We start from the raw sequence: 23,662 nt of genomic DNA, 5'->3' as shown, positions 1-23,662 counted from the left end.
TTAATATAGGATAAGAATTTGTCTTTTTTGCTTACACTTTGGGACAAAGAAAATGAGTTTTTTTTTTGCTTACATTTTAGGATGGAATCCTTGATAGTTTTTTTGACTCCAACAACGCTTCTAGGACACAATTTACACAAGTAAAAAACACGAGGGTGCAGTAAGCCAGAAATATATGCCAGAGATTGCAACAGAGTTAGCCGCAGATTTTGCAAATTAATATGGAGCACAAGGCGAGGGAGCAGTAAACCAGAAATATATGCTTTATATATATTAACATCATCCATTTACATTAACAGCACAAGATTTAGTGAAATATGCTAAACTAAATTACATTTTCAGTGCAACAACAACAACAAGCATACCAAAAAAAGAATACAACCGCCACAACCATAACATCAGCTTCATTTACATCCTTGCTAGTTTTTTTGACTCCTCCGACGACGCTTATAGGACACAATATTCATAACTTTTCATTGCTAGTTCACCTTGCTCGTCCAACAAAACGTTATTGGAAACATCATCAACGTTTTGAGCATGGCCTAGTCTGCTGTTTCCGACAGGTCCTTCCGCACAATCAAAATATGAACATACCTACAAATCCCACTTATTACAAAATTGAATCAAATCAAATAAAAAAAAATAAACACCACTTTTCCCACAACAGAAGAGAAGGGAGAAGCCTGGGCGGAAGTATTTGCAACCCTGTATTGAAACTCAAATATGGTTTCGATTCCTCTAGAAGTATTTTTAGAACGAAAGAATAATCATAGTCAGTGTAACGCCCACCTTTTTATTTAATTATTTTAATTAGTTTTAGAATATATTTATATATTTATATGATGTATATGAGGGATATATGATTTGTTGAGATTAGATGTCTTTTTATAATTTAGTTAATATATTTTGTTGAGTGATATTTTGTCATGTTATGTGTTGGTATTTACTAGCATAATATATTTGTTAATTATAGATATATATTTGTTATTGGTGTATTATTATATATTTAGTAGAGAAATATTTTTTATTAGAATATGAGGATTATTAGTGTGAGTAAAATTGGAGGTTAGAATAGAAAGAAGAATAAGTTGTTGGACCTAAATAGATTTGGGAAGAATATTTTAGTATTATAAATAGAGAAGCGTTAGAAAGAGTTTACCAAAAACCGCTTTTTGGAAAAGAGGAGAACAAGAAAGAAGAGAAGAGAAGAGAAAAGTCAAGAGAAGAGGAGAAGACCTTAGGAAAGAAGAACGCTGCTGCTGATTCAGGAATTAATCTAAGGTGAGGGTGAGACTATCTTGCATTAATATTAAGTTGTTAAATCATTAGATTACATCTTACAAGTTGGGGAGAGTTTGTGAGAATTTGAGAATTAGGGTTTTGAGAGAGATTTGATGATTAGATGATGAAAACTTGTTGAATTGATGTAGAAATTGTGTACAAACCTTAGATAATCATTAGGATGATAATTAGAATCAGTTTTGAGGTTAGCACCATGAGATTAGGTGAAACTTGAAGAAAATCTGCATTCTGCCCGAATTTTGATATTAAAACTGGTATTGATCCGTGCAGAATTGGTCTTAGGTGTAAACACGAGAGTTGTAGGTATGGATATTAGATTTCTAATGTCGTTGGTCTCACGTCAAAACGATTTATAGAACTTGAGTTATGGTCAAATTACTGCACGTAGGTCACAGTGAATTTTTATGGACTTTCAGCACAACTTTTCAGAATTTAAAATGAAAACTGGTATTGATAGGTACAGAATTGGTCTTAGGAGTAAACATGAAAGTTTAAGATAATTTTGTTAGCTTTTTAGTGGCTTTGGTGTGACGTGAAAATGATGTTTGGTATTTGAGTTGTGATGAAAATACTACAGGGAGGTCTTAGCGAAATTCTACGGTGACAACATTCTCTGTTTCATGTTTTTGCATTTTGTTCATATGTTTCTGTTTTGAATTGATCCTTGTTGTAAACATGAAAGTTGTTGCTATTTGTGATATCTTTCCAGTAGCTTTGGTTTGACATGAAAATATGTTGTGGATAATTTATTATGTTTTTACAAAGATACATAGTGAATTATTGTTGATGTTTAAATACGATGTTATATGAAGTTGTTTATGATTGATGAATATGATGTTTTAAGATATTGTTTATTATCATTTGATATTGTTATATTATGATATGACATGAATTATTTATGTGATCCATATGTTGTCAAGATGCTAAGATGTTAAGATGTTAAGACGTTAAGATGATAAGAGTTGTTAAGTCGTCGAGTCGTTATGAAGTCATCAAGTTGTTAAGATGTTATGTTGTCAAGATGTCAAGATGTTAGGATGTCATAGATGTTCATGAAGTTGTCTAAGTTGTACGAAAGTTATGTCGTTGCATTTGAGTTGTGTCGTTGCATAGTCAGAGATGGGGGCTTAATGCACGACATGTCCTTTATGACCTTAGAGATGGGGGCTCAATGCCCGACAGGTCCTTTATGACCTTAGAGAAGAGGGCTTAATGCCCTGGTGGTACCACATGCATAATGAAGATGTCTAAGATGATTTAAGATGATTTGAGAAGTAGAAGTTGCATAGTCAAGTCGAAGTTGTTAAGATGTTGAGAAGTCAAGTTGTTAAGATGTCAAGTTGATAAGTTATTAATGAAGTGCTATGATGAATGAAGACGAATGATTTATGATAAGATGTTACGTGAGTTATAATTATGTTGATATATGAAGTTGATTACGAATTTGATTATGAAGTTGTTTTCGGTAATGCTATGTTTTGATAATAATACTTATGTGAAATTACATGATGATGCTTATGATTATATTTGATATTAGGTGTTGATGCTTATAAATAATGTTTGATGAAATGTGGTGACGTTTGTGATTAATATTGATGTTATGTGATGATTGTTGGAGACTATTATTTGATGTTATATGATGATGTTAAGATTAGTAATTGATAATATATGAAGATGTTTATGATTAATATTAAGATAGTTTTACGACCAATATAAGAAGATTAATGACACTGGAAGTTTAAGTTGTAGATATGATTAATGAATTATAAGATGTTTAAGTTGTTGAATGTACTTTATATGATTTATATGCTTAATATTATTGTTTGAGAAATATCACCCTCTGCAATGTTGCTCTTCGTATGGGTAACTTGCAGGTAACCAGGATTAGTTGCGGTCGTGAGTGGTGTGACACCCTAAATCCCAAAAATAATTATAACTATTATTTAATTAAAATATAGTTTGATTCGCAGCGGAAAGTGCCAACAAAAAAAACTTTTCTCATAATATAAGAATTCTTCCACAAGATTTAGGATATCACATTGACTCATAACAAACATAATTCAGATTTCACTTCATTGAAATTTATAATAAAATTAACATCAAATCTTTTGCTTTCGAAAATATTTTCTTTTACATCACAGACAATGGTTTTCTCGTACAAAACCAAATAAGTAAACATATCCATTTTCCCGTGTCACTATCAGAGCGGTGCTTTTCCCCAAAATAACCGACGACACAAGACAAGTCCTCACGAAAGGCATGTACTTGACTCCAAGACTCATAACCTATATAACTACGGTTTCGCAACCGCAGGGCCAAGCCAGCAAACACAAACAACGAAGGGGTGAGTTCCGAGAACATGCAATAGTATAAAAAATGAGAAGAACACGTAAGCAATTAAGTCAAAGTCGTTTCACATCACAAACATAATATTCAGAACCTTGAAGAATATATTATATCATCTCAATCTATATTAGTAGGAAATACCATTACAACTTAAGAACCAAAAAAAACTTCACAAACACAATGTCACAATTCAATTCCAACTAGTCACAACACATGTAGTCTCCAATAACCATCTTCATAAGAACATCAACAAATAATCACCTTCATCGTCTCACACAATTACATTAATAGACATCACAAGGTAATTCGTTAAAACATCACAACTTAACAACTTGACTCGACAACACGACTCAACTTGACAATGCACTCTTAACAACTTAAATCATCGTGAAAATTCTTGATATGCAAATGCATGTGGTACCATTCAACAACGTAAATGAGCGTAATTAGGCTCTTCAACATGTGAGCACAAGGCTGCCGGGCTTAAAGCCCCCAACTTTAATGAGCACAATGGCTGCTGGGCCTAAAGCCCCCAACTTTAATGAGCACAATGGATGCCGGGCCTAAAGCCCCCAACTTTAATGAGCACAATGGTTGCCGGGCCTAAAGCCCCTAACTTTAATGAGCACAATGGCTGCCGGGCCTAAAGCCCCCAACTTTAATGGGTATGCAATGGACTCAATCTTCCTACAACTTAGACAACAACGTGAACATCTTATACAACTTCATAATCATGGACAACTTCTTAAATTCTTGCAACTTAGACCGACACTTACAACTTTATGACATTAATGGTCAACATCATCAAACGATAAACATCAACATCTTAAACATCGCATCAACATAAGCATCATAAATAACACATATTTAAATCACACATCTTCCAAATAGCACTTCATTTTATAACACATCTTTAAATAGCATCATTATCAAATACACATCATTAAATAGCACTTTAGTTATACATCATCAATTAACACATCAATTTCACATCATCAAGTAATTCACAAATTACACTTAGTCAAATAATACATCAACTATACTTCTTAAATATCACATCTTTACATACCACATCTTTAAATCATATACATCTTCAAATATCACATAGTCAAATAATATATTTCATTTACACATCTTAAAATAATACATTTAGCACTATGGTATCCAAGACACATCTATAAGGAGAATAAATCTTAATTCAAACACATTCAAAGATAGTAAGAATAATTTCAATTATTATCTCTATAAAATCACTTAAAAAAATAAACTATTATTTATACTAGGCATACGGCACCACTACAATTCCAACTTCTAATACATAACATCACATCTATATCATTCATTAAATAAGTCATCAATCTAAATAGTTGCAGCAAATCAAGCATAAGCACCCACAAATTTATCCATGACTTCAAATACCACATATTCACATAGTTTAAATCAAGCAACACCTTAATAATGTTTCTAATTCTTCTTTTAACCTCCCACATCTAAATTTGCACATTAATTAATTATTCTCTCAAAGGGCTACAACCGTCGCGGTGAGCCCCGAATGAACTTTGGGAAATACGGTTTTCCCGTTCATCCCAATTAATTTACACTCATGATCTCGAACTCTTCTCTCTCACCCCATACCTGGAATTGAAGGCTTTCACAACTCATCTGGAACCCAACAAAGACAGCGAACTCAAATGGTTTGACAATTATGCGCCTCATATATTCACCAATTTCGTGGCTGATGATCCATCAAGAAACCAACACCATGGACACAACAAAAGTTTCAGCAAAGATCAAAGCTTCGATAAAATAGGCCATCAGTTTGACTATATGATGATGAAATATATCAACACCAGGCATGAGAATTAACTATGTCGCTAGTGCTGCATCAATGAAAGGGGTTTTGTATTCTGATAACCAGTGCCCCTCTATTATGTTATATTGATGTGATATGCTTAGGATTATTAGGTTATGAATAAGGTGTACCTAGGGCAATTTGATTTCTCTTCTGCGACTATGACATGACGAAAGAGGTTAATAATCCCAAGTTTATGTATCTAATGTGGGGATGATAGAAGGAATGAAAAATGTAAATTTTGGTCTATGAAAATAGGACTCTGTGCGGCGCTTATGTACACTAGGGTTTTAAGGTTCATAGGGTGGGTGGAAATCGGTACTGTGTTATATCTTAGAGTACATCACGTTAGTGCTATATATATACATATAAATATTATTAGTTTCTAAAAGACTAACACATCAATGCCTCTCACTACAAAACAAAATATCAAACACACATAATTTAACTTATTTCATATTTTATAAAATAATTATAGCTATTTAGATTATAAACAACTACATATTATCATTCACAAAACAACAATAAGTTTTCATCATCAAATATATCAGCAAAGATCTAATTAACAGCAGTGGTAAAATAGTGTGTTAAAATAATAAAAAAAATCCAAAATAATGTAAAGTAAAATAAATAGATTTAATAATAATAAATAGATTTAATACCAATAGTCAACAAATCAAATGCACTACTAAGGGTAAATAAGCAACCACATAGAAAATATCACACACGTAAAAGAGACCCAGATATAATAATTTCTCTTTATTTTCTAATAAATAATAATAAGAAATTTGGGATGTTACAACTCTACCCCCCTTAAAAGAATTTCGTCCTCGAAATTCAGGACACAAGAGAAAATAAATTTAATTATTGCTCAAATACATTAAACTATAAAGTTTTTCAAACACTAACTCACCTAAGCCCTACAATAATACAACATAAAATCAAAACAATTTTTCCCCTATAGACTCCCAACAAGGAAAGAAAGAAGTTCAAGAATTACAAGGCGAATAAATCAGTCATAAATCCCCAACACCAAGTTTAAACAAGTAAACCATGACAACAACAAACAAGCATATGAAAATAAGAGCTACCAACCCGTCATAGTTCCACTCATTACAACATACGCTATAACCCAACTATAAATTATGAATTTCAATTAATAAAGAACCAAATAGAGCACCAATAACTCACTTTCCATATTGAAGTGAACCGTAACGCATAGTTCTAAAATCTTACGAGCACACTACTTATATCTATCTCTTTTTTTTTTTTTTGGAAAATGCACAATTCACTAATAGACTTAATCCCAAGCAAGTGATGTATAAAATTTAACAAAGAAAACACAAAGATGGCAATATACAAAAGGCCTCCAAACAAAAGAGGCAAAGCACACCAAAATAAACCAATTTCAATATGTGTACACTAACCAACTAGGGAGACACTATTTGCCAATACGCCTACCCACTATATAGAAAAATACCAGAGGAATAAATTCACCAAGATGAGATCAAAACACATGAAGCTGAGAACCGATCCAACTAGCACTAGCTATTATAGTTGGACACTGGAAAAGGTCTCCATGTAGAAATAAGACAATTAATAAAAACAAGACACTTCAATGAAGAAGAGAAAAAATAATATTTATATACATGCAGCAGGTAAATGAGATCACTAAGAATGAAGGCACCAAATAAAGACTAGCTCCATTGCCGATATAGAAAATTCACAAAATAACACTTAAGTACCGACCGACACATTACCTTGATATAACTGACTTTGAATAGACTTATATAAATATTACACTTGTACAAATCCCCCAACACTTTAAGAGGTTCAACAGAGATAGGATCATTAATGTTGTGTCCTAAGGCATATCTATCTTAGTAGTCGGTCACTAAATTCATTCCATAAGAAGAAGAAAAATAATTCATGCGAACTTTAAACTAACTATTCATTTTATTTTTTTTAACAAAATAAGTTGCATTGACAAGACATATACAACGTTCACTCTACGTAGAGAACACATTATTACTAGTTCATAAAGCATTCATAGTTCTAATTCTCACAGAAGTTACTCAAGCAGAATTAAACAATCAACCAAAGAAAGGTGCTTCTACAATAATCTAAACATTATCAACAAGGAATTATGTATACTAGTTCAAGGAAATAAATTAACTATATCATAAGAGGGAAAGAAAATACACAGAGAAACAAAACACCTTGACATGGTACTGATACAAAATTCAGAAACACAACTTAATTATGTGCCAAAACATAACAATGAAAACCACAACATGAGGAAATTCTTTTACAGGCACAGTGATCACATATGCACATAAATGACACACTCACAAGGAGTACATTTAATTTATACATGCCCTACATTTATAAGTGATTACACTATTCTCAAAAGAACGGAGGAAAAAAAAATATAGATACGCACACACAAATAACAAAATACACATGAATGACACAAACACCCACACGGCCTGATTGGACAGACTTGCTCTGATACCAATTGTGACACCCTAAATCCCAAAAATAATTATAACTATTATTTAATTAAAATATAGTTTGATTCGCAGCGGAAAGTGCCAACAAAAAAAACTTTTCTCATAATATAAGAATTCTTCCACAAGATTTAGGATATCACATTGACTCATAACAAACATAATTCAGATTTCACTTCATTGAAATTTATAATAAAATTAACATCAAATCTTTTGCTTTCGAAAATATTTTCTTTTACATCACAGACAATGGTTTTCTCGTACAAAACCAAATAAGTAAACATATCCATTTTCCCGTGTCACTATCAGAGCGGTGCTTTTCCCCAAAATAACCGACGACACAAGACAAGTCCTCACGAAAGGCATGTACTTGACTCCAAGACTCATAACCTATATAACTACGGTTTCGCAACCGCAGGGCCAAGCCAGCAAACACAAACAACGAAGGGGTGAGTTCCGAGAACATGCAATAGTATAAAAAATGAGAAGAACACGTAAGCAATTAAGTCAAAGTCGTTTCACATCACAAACATAATATTCAGAACCTTGAAGAATATATTATATCATCTCAATCTATATTAGTAGGAAATACCATTACAACTTAAGAACCAAAAAAAACTTCAAAAACACAATGTCACAATTCAATTCCAACTAGTCACAACACATGTAGTCTCCAATAACCATCTTCATAAGAACATCAACAAATAATCACCTTCATCGTCTCACACAATTACATTAATAGACATCACAAGGTAATTCGTTAAAACATCACAACTTAACAACTTGACTCGACAACACGACTCCACTTGACAATGCACTCTTAACAACTTAAATCATCGTGAAAATTCTTGATATGCAAATGCATGTGGTACCATTCAACAACGTAAATGAGCGTAATTAGGCTCTTCAACATGTGAGCACAAGGCTGCCGGGCTTAAAGCCCCCAACTTTAATGAGCACAATGGCTGCCGGGCCTAAAGCCCCCAACTTTAATGAGCACAATGGGTGCCGGGCCTAAAGCCCCCAACTTTAATGAGCACAATGGCTGCCGGGCCTAAAGCCCCCAACTTTAATGGGTATGCAATGGACTCAATCTTCCAACATCTTAGACAACAACGTGAACATCTTATACAACTTCATAATCATGGACAACTTCTTAAATTCTTGCAACTTAGACCGACACTTACAACTTTATGACATTAATGGTCAACATCATCAAACGATAAACATCAACATCTTAAACATCGCATCAACATAAGCATCATAAATAACACATATTTAAATCACACATCTTCCAAATAGCACTTCATTATATAACACATCTTTAAATAACATCATTATCAAATACACATCATTAAATAGCACTTTAGTTATACATCATCAATTAACACATCAATTTCACATCATCAAGTAATTCACAAATTACACTTAGTCAAATAATACATCAACTATACTTCTTAAATATCACATCTTTACATACCACATCTTTAAATCATATACATCTTCAAATATCACATAGTCAAATAATATATTTCATTTACACATCTTAAAATAATACATTTAGCACTATGGTATCCAAGACACATCTATAAGGAGAATAAATCTTAATTCAAACACATTCAAAGATAGTAAGAATAATTTCAATTATTATCTCTATAAAATCACTTAAAAAAAATAAACTATTATTTATGCTAGGCATACGGCACCACTACAATTCCAACTTCTAATACATAACATCACATCTATATCATTCATTAAATAAGTCATCAATCTAAATAGTTGCAGCAAATCAAGCATAAGCACCCACAAATTTATCCATGACTTCAAATACCACATATTCACATAGTTTAAATCAAGCAACACCTTAATAATGTTTCTAATTCTTCTTTTAACCTCCCACATCTAAATTTGCACATTAATTAATTATTCTCTCAAAGGGCTACAACCGTCGCGGTGAGCCCCGAATGAACTTTGGGAAATACGGCTTTCCCGTTCATCCCAATTAATTTACACTCATGATCTCGAACTCTTCTCTCTCACCCCATACCTGGAATTGAAGGCTTTCACAACTCATCTGGAACCCAACAAAGACAGCGAACTCAAATGGTTTGACAATTATGCGCCTCATATATTCACCAATTTCGTGGCTGATGATCCATCAAGAAACCAACACCATGGACACAGCAAAAGTTTCAGCAAAGATCAAAACTTCGATAAAATAGGCCATCAGTTTGACTATATGATGATGAAATATATCAACACCAGGCATGAGAATTAACTATGTCGCTAGTGCTGCATCAATGAAAGGGGTTTTGTATTCTGATAACCAGTGCCCCTCTATTATGTTATATTGATGTGATATGCTTAGGATTATTAGGTTATGAATAAGGTGTACCTAGGGCAATTTGATTTCTCTTCTGCGACTATGACATGACGAAAGAGGTTAATAATCCCAAGTTTATGTATCTAATGTGGGGATGATAGAAGGAATGAAAAATGTAAATTTTGGTCTATGAAAATAGGACTCTGTGCGGCGCTTATGTACACTAGGGTTTTAAGGTTCATAGGGTGGGTGGAAATCGGTACTGTGTGTGTTATATCTTAGAGTACATCACGTTAGTGCTATATATATACATATAAATATTATTAGTTTCTAAAAGACTAACACATCAATGCCTCTCACTACAAAACAAAATATCAAACACACATAATTTAACTTATTTCATATTTTATAAAATAATTATAGCTATTTAGATTATAAACAACTACATATTATCATTCACAAAACAAAAATAAGTTTTCATCATCAAATATATCAGCAAAGATCTAATTAACAGCAGTGGTAAAATAGTGTGTTAAAATAATAAAAAAAATCCAAAATAATGTAAAGTAAAATAAATAGATTTAATAATAATAAATAGATTTAATACCAATAGTCAACAAATCAAATGCACTACTAAGGGTAAATAAGCAACCACATAGAAAATATCACACACGTAAAAGAGACCCAGATATAATAATTTCTCTTTATTTTCTAATAAATAATAATAAGAAATTTGGGATGTTACAAGTGGACTCCTCACAAGTGTGTCTTAGGTACTCTGATACGTAACGGGATGAGATTATGCTTCTATTTCTATTCCTTACGTATTACTTATGGATTTTTATGAATAAATGTTGAACAAGACTTGATATTTTTATGATGAGGCCTGCGTGCCAAAGACTTTTTATGTTGAATGAACTAATTCCGCTGCGAAGTTTTGAATTACTTATGTTAAATGATTTTGAAGAATAAATTGCTATTTATTCAGTTTATGAATTTTTAAGAAGTGTAGCATTCCGTTAAAGTTGAATTACTCTGATTTTTAATTTTGAATTTTTTACGTTGGGAAAACGGGGTGTTACAGTCAGCATCTTATTTACAAATCAAAAGATATTCATGTTAATTAGTAACAACCCCATCAAAGAAGGAAACAGTGTTACAATAATTTTATATCAATTCGTACCCCCACAAAATAGCCCACTTTTTGAATTCCCCTGTGTTGTCTCAGAATCCTTAACAGATGAATATGAAGGAAAATGACATATTTTATGAAAAAATGACCCAAACGAGTAGGGAAAAATTCACCTGACTGAGATGTAACCGTACTTTAGAAGTGAAATCAAAAGAATGTAACCGTACTGTAGAAGTTTCTACCGTATTATCTTCTTCCTCGTCTACACCAACATAACTTATCGAAAACTATGAAGAAAGTCTGCCTCGTAAAATATCATAATCTTCAGCATCAACCATATTATCTTCCTCCTTATGTACACCAACATAAACACGTGTATCTTTCCTTGGGGAAGAAGATAAAGGTGTTTATGTTGGTGTACATGAGGAAGAAGATACAAAAAAAAGGACACCTGTATCTTTCGATCAGCACCTTTTCCATGGTAAGTACTGGGAGGATGACAACCCTGTAAAGAATTGTTGCACAAAGAATAGGAAAGAATGTCAGTGAAACAACAACAACTATAATATTTCCCCGTGTCTCTATTAATATATGAGTAAAAATTGGACCTGGGTTGGTGTGGCACTTGTCACACCATGCCGTTGTCAGATCCGTCCCTGATTCGGTGACTTCAAAAAATAACGGGCCTTTACTGATATTTTGGAATTTGGAATAAACCGTCCATAGCCTCTATTAGGATCAACATAAAGGAATAGGTTTATTGATGATTGAGGGAAAAAACGTGGTCAATCATGCTGACCAGTCAAGGAAAAAAAATGTTAATTTGGACTGGCTCGTTTGTTGTTGTTGTTCTAGTCAATCATGCTGACCAGTACAACAAACGAGCGTGGTCCATCAACTTTTTGTTGTACTTGTAGTTTTTATAAAAATCCTAAACAAACACTTTTTTTTTTTGTTACAAAAAGTTTAGGTGGGTTCGGCTCCGGTAACCACCAGGGTCAGGGCAGGCCTCAGGGCACATGGAAATCTCTTTCAGATCATCTTTCCAAGGGCACTTATAGAGGTTCTTACAGATCACCTACCAACACTATCCTCACATCGGCAGAGGGAGTCGAACACACAACCTTTTGCAAGGAAGTGGCCCGCTCCTTACCAACTGAGCCAACGTGTGTTGGTAACAAACACTTAAAAATAACAAAAGTGATTTTTTTTTTATAAAGGGCCCGTTTGTTAGATTAAAATAAAAGTGCTTTTGACATAAAATAATTTAGAGATTATATTTTAGAGATTTTATGAAAAATCAGAATCTATTTTGCATTTGTTAACGTAATAAAAATCACTTTTTTTTAAACAAATAATCTAGGTTATTTGGATACAACTATATAAAAAGGGATTTTTTGTTACAAAATTAGTTCAATCTTTTAAATCATATTTTCTCTCATCTAAAAAAAATCTATTTTTTGAGAAGCTGCTATTAACAGCTTCTCATTTGAAGTTGTTTTTAGATTCTGATTTTTTTAAAAAGTTGTAACAAACGGATGCAAAACTCTTAAAAGTGATTTTTTTTAAAGTGATTTTTTTTCTTAAAAAAACTATAACAAACGGGCTCAAAAGAAATAGATTTTTTTTTCAAAAATAATCCAAAACAAACGCACCCTTGTTGGTTCGATAATTTTGCAAAATAAACTGTCAATTTAGTCCTTATACTAATAGATAAACCTAAAACACCAAATTTAAGAGAGTAATGATAGTTGATTAAAATAGTTTAAGGACTAAATTGAATCGTTAGTGATCGTTCAATGTAAGTCTGCATGTTTTACAATACTGGCTATGCTATGCCCTGGTTTAGGAATTTCTGAGTGGAACAATGTTGCAAGTATTTTAAATTAGTAAAATAGTACAATATTTTCTCGGCGAACAACTCTAAGTCTCTAACTTTCTATGATCACACCATATATTATAAATGAGTACGAAATGGTATAATACCAGATTATTACATTAAGGGAGAAAGAAAGACGATATTGTACCTTGAAAAACGACGAACAAGCTCCAAGATTTTCCAAAGACCTGAAACACGTGAACAGTCGAAGAAAGAAACAAGCTGAGAGAGAATGAAAGAAGAGTATATAAGAAGACAATGAAAGGTGGCAGGGGCATATTGGTAAAACGAAACACATTTCATTAAGGGTGTTTTTGTAAAAGGGCCGAAACACATTTTTCTGCCCGCTAAAAACAAAACCACGTGGCAGCAATATATTGGACCGGTCCGTCCGACCGAAAAGGTGAATCGGACCGGAGCACGACCATTTTCATGGTTCAGATTAATTTAAAAACAATCTCAGCACTCAATGAGTTGGTTAGCTCTAAGGTTTGGTGACTGCTGCCTGTGGTATAAGTTTCACTGTGATACCATTTGTAGGATACATATCACTTTAAAGACTTTCTGAAGTTCTATGGTTATTCTTTTCAATGAAGTGTTAACTCATAGGTAAGATTTTGACTTCGTAATTTCAAGAGATGGAGTTCAAATCAAATCCACCCGGTGATAATATATAGAAAAACCGTTGTTTACTACAGTCTACAGAGCATAATTCATAAATAGTTTCAAAGTTGTAACAGAATTTAGCAATAGACAATGTACCGTACACTTTGTCAGCTAATCTTCTTTGTCATTACTGCATATTTGAGTGCCACGTGAAGATTTTTGTCATTATCTTCAAATTGTAGCAAAGAAAAGAAAGAGTATGCGGTTTGTAAAGCACAGCATTTGGTAAAGCACAGCATTTGGTAAATCGGAATGGTGACAAGCCAAAAACATATAAAAAGGTGAAAATAGCTTATTCCAATAGGAATAGTAATTATTGTTTTCTTAACAGCTAAATTTATAAGAAAACCTCACATTCGAGCACAAATCATACCCGAATTGAGCAAATTACACTACGCTGCACTAGGAGGGTAAAAAAAATGAAAACCCAACTGCAGAACAACACTTGGAAATAGACAATTAATCGATTGAACCATTATAGAATTGAACAATTAATTAATTAAGTAATATACTAATTATTTAATGTAAATAATAAATGTATGTGATAATAGATCGTGAAGAAATGAAAGTAAAGAATTGGCGGTGGTTTCATGAGCATTCGAAGGAGATTTTGTTGTGATGTCTCTAAAGGAGAACATTTGATGTGACTGACTTTGATAAGCAGGATGCCGTATCGATTTAGTTTTCAACTTTCTCTAACGTTTGGCTGGTAGAAAGGAGAAACATGAATATTTTTTATAAGATAAAGGACTAAAACATGTTAAAAATAAGATAGGACTCGAAAGTTTGGATAAGCAAGCGTGTAATTCACTTTTTTTATTTTATTTTTTATAAATAAAATTGGATATAAAACTGGCTGAGGTTGAGGTAGGGTTTATGAATGGTTCAAAACTATCTCTGTTGACAAGTTTTTGACCGCAGTACCAATTTTTATTTGGTTCACCTCATTTTTAACATTGTCTAAAACCATCTGTTATATTTTTTGTTAAACAGATGACAAGAATGAACACCCGATTAGTTCCTAATTCAATCAAACTGATAACTCTAGTTTTCAAAACTATGAAAAATGAGACTTGAATTCACAGGGGAGATCTTAAAAAAATTATAATCTATGATTAAAATTTCAAAAAAAGAAAAATGAGACTTGAATTGAATAGTTGGAGCTTAGCTCTCAACCATTAATATGCATTCACAACAATACAAAATTGAATCTCTAATTTCAAGTCTCTTAAAAATGAGAGACATGAATAGAGTAGTTGGAGCTTAGGCTCTCAACCATTGAATGTATATATTCATAGCAATACAAAATTGATTCTCTTGTTTTAAGAGATTAAATATAAGGCTATTGCAATCCTAATCTATGTATATACATAATGAAAATTATATACACAAAGGGAAAGACGAAAATCTCAACACTTACGTTGAACTGTTTTTTTATATACACTTAGCTTCAACAAAATTTAAAACGCTTCATCGAAGCTTATAAAAATTGACTATTGATTGCTACTCATTGACTGCTTGTAACCATTTATTAAATGATAAGCTTGTCAACCAGCTATCTGAACTGTGAACTCTATATATTCACAAAGATTCATTGACCAACGACTGCTTTGTCACTTTCAAAAACTGCAATGCTTTCGATTCTACTTGCTTCTTTAGATCCCTGCAAAATCAACATAAATATAAATAAATAAGTAATTCATGTATAGTTTAACCATAAAAAATGACTTGGTTGTCCCAAAAAACAAGTCAGAAAGTAAGAGTATCCAAAATCTCTCAAACTCTCTAGGCAGTGTATAATTCTAATAACAGCACACCTGCACCGTGGAATGCTACACTCCGAGTCTTTGCAATTCCTAGAGTGAGCAGCAAGTATAAACCATATCTTTTTACACTGCTGGCAGCCCCGATTCACTCGAATTTCGCACCTACTGGCATGAGAGAACAGCTTCTTGATTTGAGAACAGTTTGGATGAGAGCAAGATTCAGCATTAGCTGCACGGCATTGAGATGCATGCTTTAAAACATTCAGCAGTTTCACCATCTGTGTGTAAGTCGGCAAGTATGATCAACAATCTAGTCTAGAATAAATGAGTATTGAAAACAACAAATCTAGGAATTAAACATATACCCTTTTCTCATTTGACTCCTGATTCCTTGATTGATATATTGGTCTTGAATAATTTTGAGTCAACTTGAGTTGATTTTGAGTGAGCTTGTGTTCATTTTGAGTCAACTTGTGTTCATGGCAGTCAGCACCTCTATCCTTATAGCATGCAGAGCAAATGGTGCACTCTGGACAAATCTCACATTTCCAGCTCTTTTGGAATACATTGTGTGCACTACAGATGCTACAACATTTTACAAAAGACATCAGAGTAGGATTGTGTAGATGGTAGAGGACCATCATCGAGGAATACTTGGCACGACGGAGTGTGTCAAACTGAAACTGAGACTTCTGGCAGAAGCTCAAAAAGTTATCCCTATTTTCAAATAATCTACTCTCAAGGACAATATCATTATGTTTAGTGTTGGGGGGGATATCATCAACAACGGCCTGAAAATGGAAGACAATTCAATGTTTTGCATGAAATTACAAATGATGAGAGAATCATATGAAAAACATCAGGTTTAGGCTGTTACCTGACAAAGTGTATGCAACTCGCCATTCTTTGATGGGTGTGCATCAGAACTATGGCATCTGAAATATGTTGATATGAAAGTCAATCCAAAAAGCCTTAATTATTGTGCACTGAATACAAAACTAGTTCAAGTATATGTATTCATTTTAAAGGGAGGTGAAAAACAAACAGTTCAAATGTATTTATGATATCATACCTTTCGCACTCCTGAATTTCCTTGCATTCAGTGCAAAACCATCGCTTCCCAGACACTATCACTTCACGGCAGTGTATGCACGCATATTGCAAGTGAGCTATACGGAAGTTTTCCCTGGTAGGCCATATATTTTGGCCAACCTAATAGAAATTGGGGGGAATAAAAGAGAAGGAAGAAAGATCAGATTATGTAAACAACTTAAACTGGTTTATAACTAGAACATTGCAACGTTTCATTCACTCAATTATAAAAGGATATATCCCATCGAATGACATTGTATAATTTATCTAACTGTACAACACTACAAATGGGAAAAACGTGGATGAAAGTAAGACAAGGTAGATATAACGCCCCGTTTTTTAGCACCAAAAATTGTGTCTTTTTTTTTTTTTTTTAATGAAAAAAACTGTTAAACTTTATTAAACACAAGTTATAGACTTTTATAAAAAAATAAAGTGAAGTTTCCTTTTTCAAAATAAAGGTCAGAGTTATATAGAGCTTTCAATGACAATTTAATAACTTACAAAACACACTTACATCTCTACACAGAGGGAGAATTTCCTAACCAAAGTATTAACTAAAATAAAAAGGAATCCTTACAAAGTTGTTACCTAAAGTTAAAAGGACTCCTAAGGTTATTTTCCTATCGACTATGTGAGTGGTCTCGACTACATACCCCTTGAACGTAATCTATCCTGCGAACTTAGTCAAATCCCATAGACGAAATAGTTCACTCATCCGGGGAGGTGGAATCGTCATCTTCCACCGTGGTAGCTCGGCTCCCATTGGAATTATCATAATCTAATGGCGTATAGCCCACATATCCACTGAAAGGGTCACAAATCCGAAAATAACAAATATACAGGAAGCATAGACAGAGCAAACATTATACGTGGATTGAAGATCTCATTTCAACCCACGTATGAAAACAAGTAGAAATTAAGACTATTAAAAATTATAAAGACTCGATTCCTAATGCAATGCCTATATGCTGGTGCATATGATTTCGGAATTAATACCGCTCCGCAGAGGGTTGTGGCCGCGCCACTAAGGAGATGAGTATCTACTCATCTATCAGACTCAATGATCCGCTACGGGATAAGGTGGTTTTAAAACGCACCCCGTGCCACCTCTCCGGTGTGCACCTCGTGACTCCTCTCTGGTGGCCACGTTTACTATGAAATGCATGAGCATACGATTCCCCTTATATGCTAAGCATTTCTAATAATATACAACATCTCAATTTTAGCATAAGCATATGTAAATAATTTATCTCATGCATAAAAGACTGCACATATATAATCATTTATTCACCTTGGAAATTAAGCATCATCCATCACACATGAAAATACGGAGAAATTATACATACCAATTTATCATATATAGATATATCTAAAAATGGATAGGTGCCCTTACCTGAGCAAAGCATTCCCTTATATTTCTTTTAGTCATGAAAGACCCTCAAGAATCCATAGCCATTCCATTTAAATGCTTTTAATTATCTTTTTACTCATTTCTCTAAACTCTCACTCAAACTCTCACAATCTCTTTTTTTTTTCTTCTCAAAGTTCATGACTATAACCTATGAGTTTAATAAATTAACTTTGTATTTGTATCTTTTTTTTTTTTTCGACAGTCCCATAGTTACTTAAATATATATCTATATATATTTCAAAAATATTTTGAAGTTCGTAGACTACATGTAAGGCTTATCTAAATGTGTTTAGACCACGTAGTTCTATTTTTTTTCTTCTTCTTCTTCTTCAGAGATAGATATTAATGGATATACGTGTGACTTCTTTTAATAAAAAATAAACTAAAGTGGTAGGGAACAATTAAACCAGGTTAATACGAAAGGGAATGGAGAAGTTAAAACAATTTTAATGGATAACCAAAAATGAATGAATAAGAAAATAGTAGCATGTTATTTTTCCGGCATGGTGGTCACCGGAGTAAGGTCATCCTAATGGTTTTTCCTTTTAGATTTTGTAAGGTATATGAAAGAGAGTATTTTTATGGTGGTGGCTTGGAAGAAATCAAAGTACAATATGTCCATATATTTATTTTTTTCTTTTCTCTTAAAATAATATCAATTTTAGTTTAATGAAGGGAAAGAAGGACTAGGGACTAAAAAATAGAGTAAATACAAAAGAGGAAAGGATCGTGTTTATAAACTACACAAAGAGAGTCAACGATAAAAAGTTTTATGAAACATAAGTTCTTAACTTTTGAAGCAACAAAGATTTATTGATATCAACACCCAAGATAAGAAGTGAAAAGGGTTGCAAAAAAACCATACAACCATAGGTGTAAAACAGCAACAACAAGCAGAACAGAAGGGAAGAATACACCAGTAAGAAAAAGACCACCAAAACTGGCCGCTGGCCAAAAAGGAAGAGGAGGATGAAGCCTTGCAAAGTGATTTGGTTCATATTCTTATTAGAGGTTTATTTTTGAGTTTATGATTCTTTAGACATTTTGTGAGAAATAGAAATCAAAATAAAGGAAAGAGTAGAGGTTGTATGGGTTATTACCTTCTAATGGTTCTTGGAATTTTCTTTTGTTGAAGAGAGAAGAAAGAAAGAAGATGAGAGAACTACTAGGGAGAAGAGAGAATGACGAGAGAAGAAAGGAAGAAGAATGAAGGAATAAGAGAGATGGGAGGTTTATATGGTTTTATAGAGAGAGAAGTAGGAAGAGAGAAGAGAGAAGAGAGAAGTTAGGGAAGAGAAGAGAGATGAACGAGAAAGAAGATAGAAAATGAAGTGAATGAGTAACTTATGGTTTGTATACATACATGTATATAAATAAGTAAAAAAAATATTAGAGTATGTATGTGTGTGGTGTAACCGTGTGAGGAACAAGAGATTGGAAGTAGACATTTTCTATCTCAGCAAAGCAAATCATCATTAGACTTTACTAGTTACAATTGGTTCTTTAATTAATATAAGTTCTACCCATTCCTTTAAGCATATACACTTAGTTACTTCTAAAAAATCTCATCATGATTATACTTCCACTTTCATTTTATAAACGTCACTTAATTTTAAACGCAATCGATCGTGGTTGACAGTTATACGTGATACCGATAAAAATGCCTGAAATTATTTTTGCCGATAAAATAACATTTTATCCGATCATTTTATACGACGTGTTCTGATGTGAAAATTTCCGACGGAGAAATTATTTTTACTGCATTAATCTATCATGAATAATTTTATGAGTCTTTACAAAAAATTTCGTACAAAACGGAGTTTGTTTTAAAAACAAATTCATCTTGTAATTGTGAAAAGGATACTGACAATTGAAGAATTTGTTAAGTCTCAAAAGAGAGAAATTTTTTATTAATTAAAGGGCCATTCCAACATCGAATATCATGATTAATGAGATCTGAGACAAACATAATATCACAATTAGGGGGTTTAAAGGACCAAATATTGTACTCGTTTTGACAAGGAAGCCGGTTATCCTAGCTTGTATTTGTTAGTATTAAATAAGTTTCAGGATTGATTATGATGCAACATCATAAGAAATGTGAAGGAAAAAAATATACAAAACCAAGTTTTAGGAGTTCAAAGGATAATTTTTAATTTTTTTCATTAATTATGGTTGTTCGTGGTGCAGTTTGGATTGATTATGATGCTAAAATTCATTTGATCCAAAAGTTTAATTATTCACGGTTCGGTTTGATTTGGGCGAGTCCTAAAAAAAATTGATCTAGCTCGATCCAATTTTATACGGTTTAGTTTAGATCGATTTTTATTGTCTAAATTACATTTTCGTAAAAAAAAACTATTAAAATTAATATTATAAGGATACATTTAAATCATATGTTTGATGCAAAGTATAACATATAATACGCTAAAAAAGTTGACAGCAAGATTTGAAACACATGAAATAGTAAAAAAAATAAAATAAATATAAATATACTTTTTTTTGTGGTCTTGCATATATTATGCATTGTCCATACCAACTGAGCTAAGCTCACGAGAACATACAAATAATATACTAATATTTATGTATGCGATTGAGTCTAATTTTGAAAAAGAATACAAAATTCGATCTGAACAGCTGTTACAAAAGTGCATCCAATAAATTTTGGTTTTGTGTGGTACTCTATTTTTATAGATCGATTTGTTATTTTACTTTTGATCAATTTGGATATGAACACATAAATAAATATAATATAATTCTTTTTGACAAACAGTATAGTCTAACCTTCTCACGAGAACATACAAATAATATACTAATATTTATGTATGCGATTGAGTCTAATTTTGAAAAAGAATACAAAATTCGATCTGAACAGCTGTTACAAAAGTGCATCCAATAAATTTTGGTTTTGTGTGGTACTCTATTTTTATAGATCGATTTGTTATTTTACTTTTGATCAATTTGGATATGAACACATAAATAAATATAATATAATTCTTTTTGACAAACAGTATAGTCTAACCTTGTTACTGACAAAAAATTATTTCATTCAAAAATCAAACAAGAACTATCTTTATTGTTGGTTACGATCTTATTAACTATCTGATTATTTGATAAAATATAAAAAAATAATTTTTAGAAAAAATAATTTTTTTCATGACCGACTCATGATGAAAGGGCATTTAAGTATTTGTCTACGACCTGGGTAATGTGTATATAATAGGTCCCAAGTGGCTAGTGTCTCAATCCTCATAGTCTTCTCAAATTCCTCTACTTCTTCGGTTGTTGCTTTCTCTCATCTCGCGTGCCGTGAAGAAGAAGAATGGAGTTCCGTCGTGAATCAATGATCAACCAAACCAACGTTTCACTCAAAATCGCCCAACATCTCTTCTCTAAACAATCCAACAACAACATTGTGTTTTCACCACTCTCGATTCAAGTTATTCTCAGCATCATCGCTGCCGGCTCTGAGGGTACCACACAGCAACAACTTCTCGATTTCCTTAGTTTCAAATCAATCGATCAACTCAACTCCGTCACCTCTCGCATCGTTTCTGTCATCCTCAAAGACGCTGCTCCCTCCGGCGGGCCTCACCTCTCTGTCGCTAATGGTGTGTGGGTTGAACAAACCCTTTCTCTTCAAACTTCTTTCCAAAAGATCGTTTCTTCTGATTTCCAAGCCAAGTTGGCTTCCGTTGATTTCCAGAACAAGGTATGTAATGTGTTTTAGGGTTTCTTAATTGTTTATTTTCTTGTTGTTCTATTTTTGATTTCATTGTTCTATTTTCATGAGTATAAGTTTAGTTTAGGAATCCATGTTTGATTACTGTTTTCTATCAAATTAGAGTTCCCGAATCTTATATTTTCTTGTATTTATCGATTCAATTCAAATTGACTGAAACTACCATGTTGTTTTTTAACATCCAACTAATTTAGCAACATAAATTAAATACTTCAATACTCTCAACTTATCTATTTGCATAATTTATTTTGAAATTTGATATGAATTGTTAGGCTGTTGAAGTGACCAATGAAGTCAATTCATGGGTTGAAAAAGAGACAAATGGCCTTATTAAAGGAGTTATTCAACCAGGGGTGGTCAACAGCTTAACGAGACTCATCTTTGCTAATGCCCTCTACTTCAAAGGAGTATGGTCTGAGAAGTTTGATGCTTCAAAAACGAAAGATTATGCTTTTCACCTTCTCAATGGCAGCTCAATCAAGGTTCCTTTCATGACGAGCATGAAGGATCAATATATTCGTGCTTCCGATGGTTTTAAAGTACTTCAACTTCCTTATAAACTAGGCCATTATTATGACCGTCAATTCTCTATGTACTTTATTCTTCCAGATGCGAAAGATGGACTCTCAGATTTGGTTGAGAAGATGACTTCTGAATCTGAGTCACTACACCACAAGCTTCATTCTATTTCACAAGTTAAAGTAGGTGACTTCAGAATTCCAAGGTTCAATATCTCATTTGGGTTTGAAACTTCTGATATGCTGAAGGACCTAGGAGTGGTTTTACCTTTCTATCCCGGAGGTTTGACTAAAATGGTGGACTCACTTGCCGGTCAAGACCTGTTTGTTTCTAAAATATTCCAAAAGTCTTTTATCCAAGTAAACGAAGAAGGCACTGAAGCTGCTGCTGCTACCTATGGTACTTTGACAGCCATGGGTATAAGCCGTCCTCGTCCTCGACTAGACTTTGTAGCTGACCACCCATTCTTATTTCTAATAAGAGAAGATTTGACCGGCACAATCCTCTTTGTTGGACAGGTGCTCAATCCTCTTGCTGGGTAATCATACTAGATTGGCTTGCCAATAGATTAATAGGGATATAATCCATGTTTGAGTGGCATGTATTAGGGGAAGAGTCTACAAGTGTTTATTAGGATTTATTTTATAACATATCAGCACTTTCGGAATTTTTATTAATGTTGGTAAGAGTTTAAGAATATGAATTGAAAGAGAGTGGTCAGAAGAATTAAATTACTGTCATTAGTTTGTGTGCCTTTGATCTCTGAAATTATTTTTTCCATATCAGGTTGCTAGTGTAAAATAACAAATCAATTGTTTCTTCAATCTTATTATGATGTTTTGTTGTTTAAACATGCTGCTTTAGGCGAGCTTAGCTAGTGGTTACTTATATTTTGGTGTTGGATTGATAACATTTTCAACAAACAGTAGTTCCATTTTTGCTTTGCTCTTTACTTTATATCCACTTTTGTTGATAGGTAACAGTTATTGATGTCCACTTTTATTTATTTATTTATTTTCAATGGATTGTATAATAAAGATTGCTTGTAGTGGTCAATTATGATAGTTTATATGGTGACATGGGAGAAAATGGGATCTGAAAAGCAAAAGTACAGGAACA

The 23,662-nt window shown here is 32.9% G+C and overlaps 1 protein-coding gene and 4 long non-coding RNA genes across 5 annotated transcripts; 1 reads left to right on the top strand and 4 right to left on the bottom strand.

The window, feature by feature from the left end:
* Positions 1–3,351: 3,351 nt before the first annotated feature.
* On the bottom strand, positions 3,352–5,827 carry LOC146937952 (uncharacterized). Its single transcript, XR_015031082.1, has 2 exons — positions 5,284–5,827; positions 3,352–3,595 (listed from the first exon to the last, which is right to left on the bottom strand). It is a non-coding gene; the product is annotated as an uncharacterized LOC146937952 (long non-coding RNA).
* Positions 5,828–8,094: 2,267 nt separating this feature from the next.
* Positions 8,095–11,023, bottom strand: LOC146937951 (uncharacterized). Its single transcript, XR_015031081.1, has 2 exons — positions 10,058–11,023; positions 8,095–8,408 (listed from the first exon to the last, which is right to left on the bottom strand). It is a non-coding gene; the product is annotated as an uncharacterized LOC146937951 (long non-coding RNA).
* A 4,330-nt stretch (positions 11,024–15,353) lies between these two features.
* LOC146937950 (uncharacterized) lies at positions 15,354–16,054 on the bottom strand. The gene is made up of 2 exons (XR_015031080.1): positions 15,828–16,054; positions 15,354–15,673 (listed from the first exon to the last, which is right to left on the bottom strand). It is a non-coding gene; the product is annotated as an uncharacterized LOC146937950 (long non-coding RNA).
* Positions 16,055–16,141: 87 nt separating this feature from the next.
* On the bottom strand, positions 16,142–16,990 carry LOC146937949 (uncharacterized). Its single transcript, XR_015031079.1, has 3 exons — positions 16,849–16,990; positions 16,654–16,711; positions 16,142–16,567 (listed from the first exon to the last, which is right to left on the bottom strand). It is a non-coding gene; the product is annotated as an uncharacterized LOC146937949 (long non-coding RNA).
* Positions 16,991–21,526: 4,536 nt separating this feature from the next.
* LOC146937948 (serpin-ZX-like) lies at positions 21,527–23,394 on the top strand. Its single transcript, XM_085752029.1, has 2 exons — positions 21,527–21,994; positions 22,297–23,394. The coding sequence occupies exons 1-2, from the start codon at positions 21,605–21,607 to the stop codon at positions 23,083–23,085; spliced, it is 1,179 nt and encodes a 392-aa protein (XP_085608155.1). The 5' UTR covers positions 21,527–21,604; the 3' UTR covers positions 23,086–23,394.
* Positions 23,395–23,662: the final 268 nt, after the last annotated feature.

The sequence above is a fragment of the Medicago sativa genome, chromosome 3 (assembly GCF_051527215.1).
Source record: "Medicago sativa cultivar Bolivia chromosome 3, Bolivia_mono, whole genome shotgun sequence".
NCBI classification, from domain to species: Eukaryota; Viridiplantae; Streptophyta; class Magnoliopsida; order Fabales; family Fabaceae; genus Medicago; species Medicago sativa.
Note: the sequence above shows the minus strand (reverse complement) of the source record. Positions and strands in the feature narration are given on the sequence as shown.

Coding starts and splice junctions, on each gene's coding strand:
- LOC146937948 (XM_085752029.1), top strand. CDS start 21,605: ATGGAGTTCCGTCGTGAATCAATGATCAACCAAACCAACGTTTCACTC. Junction 21,995..22,296: donor CCGTTGATTTCCAGAACAAG/GTATGTAATGTG, acceptor ATGAATTGTTAG/GCTGTTGAAGTGACCAATGA.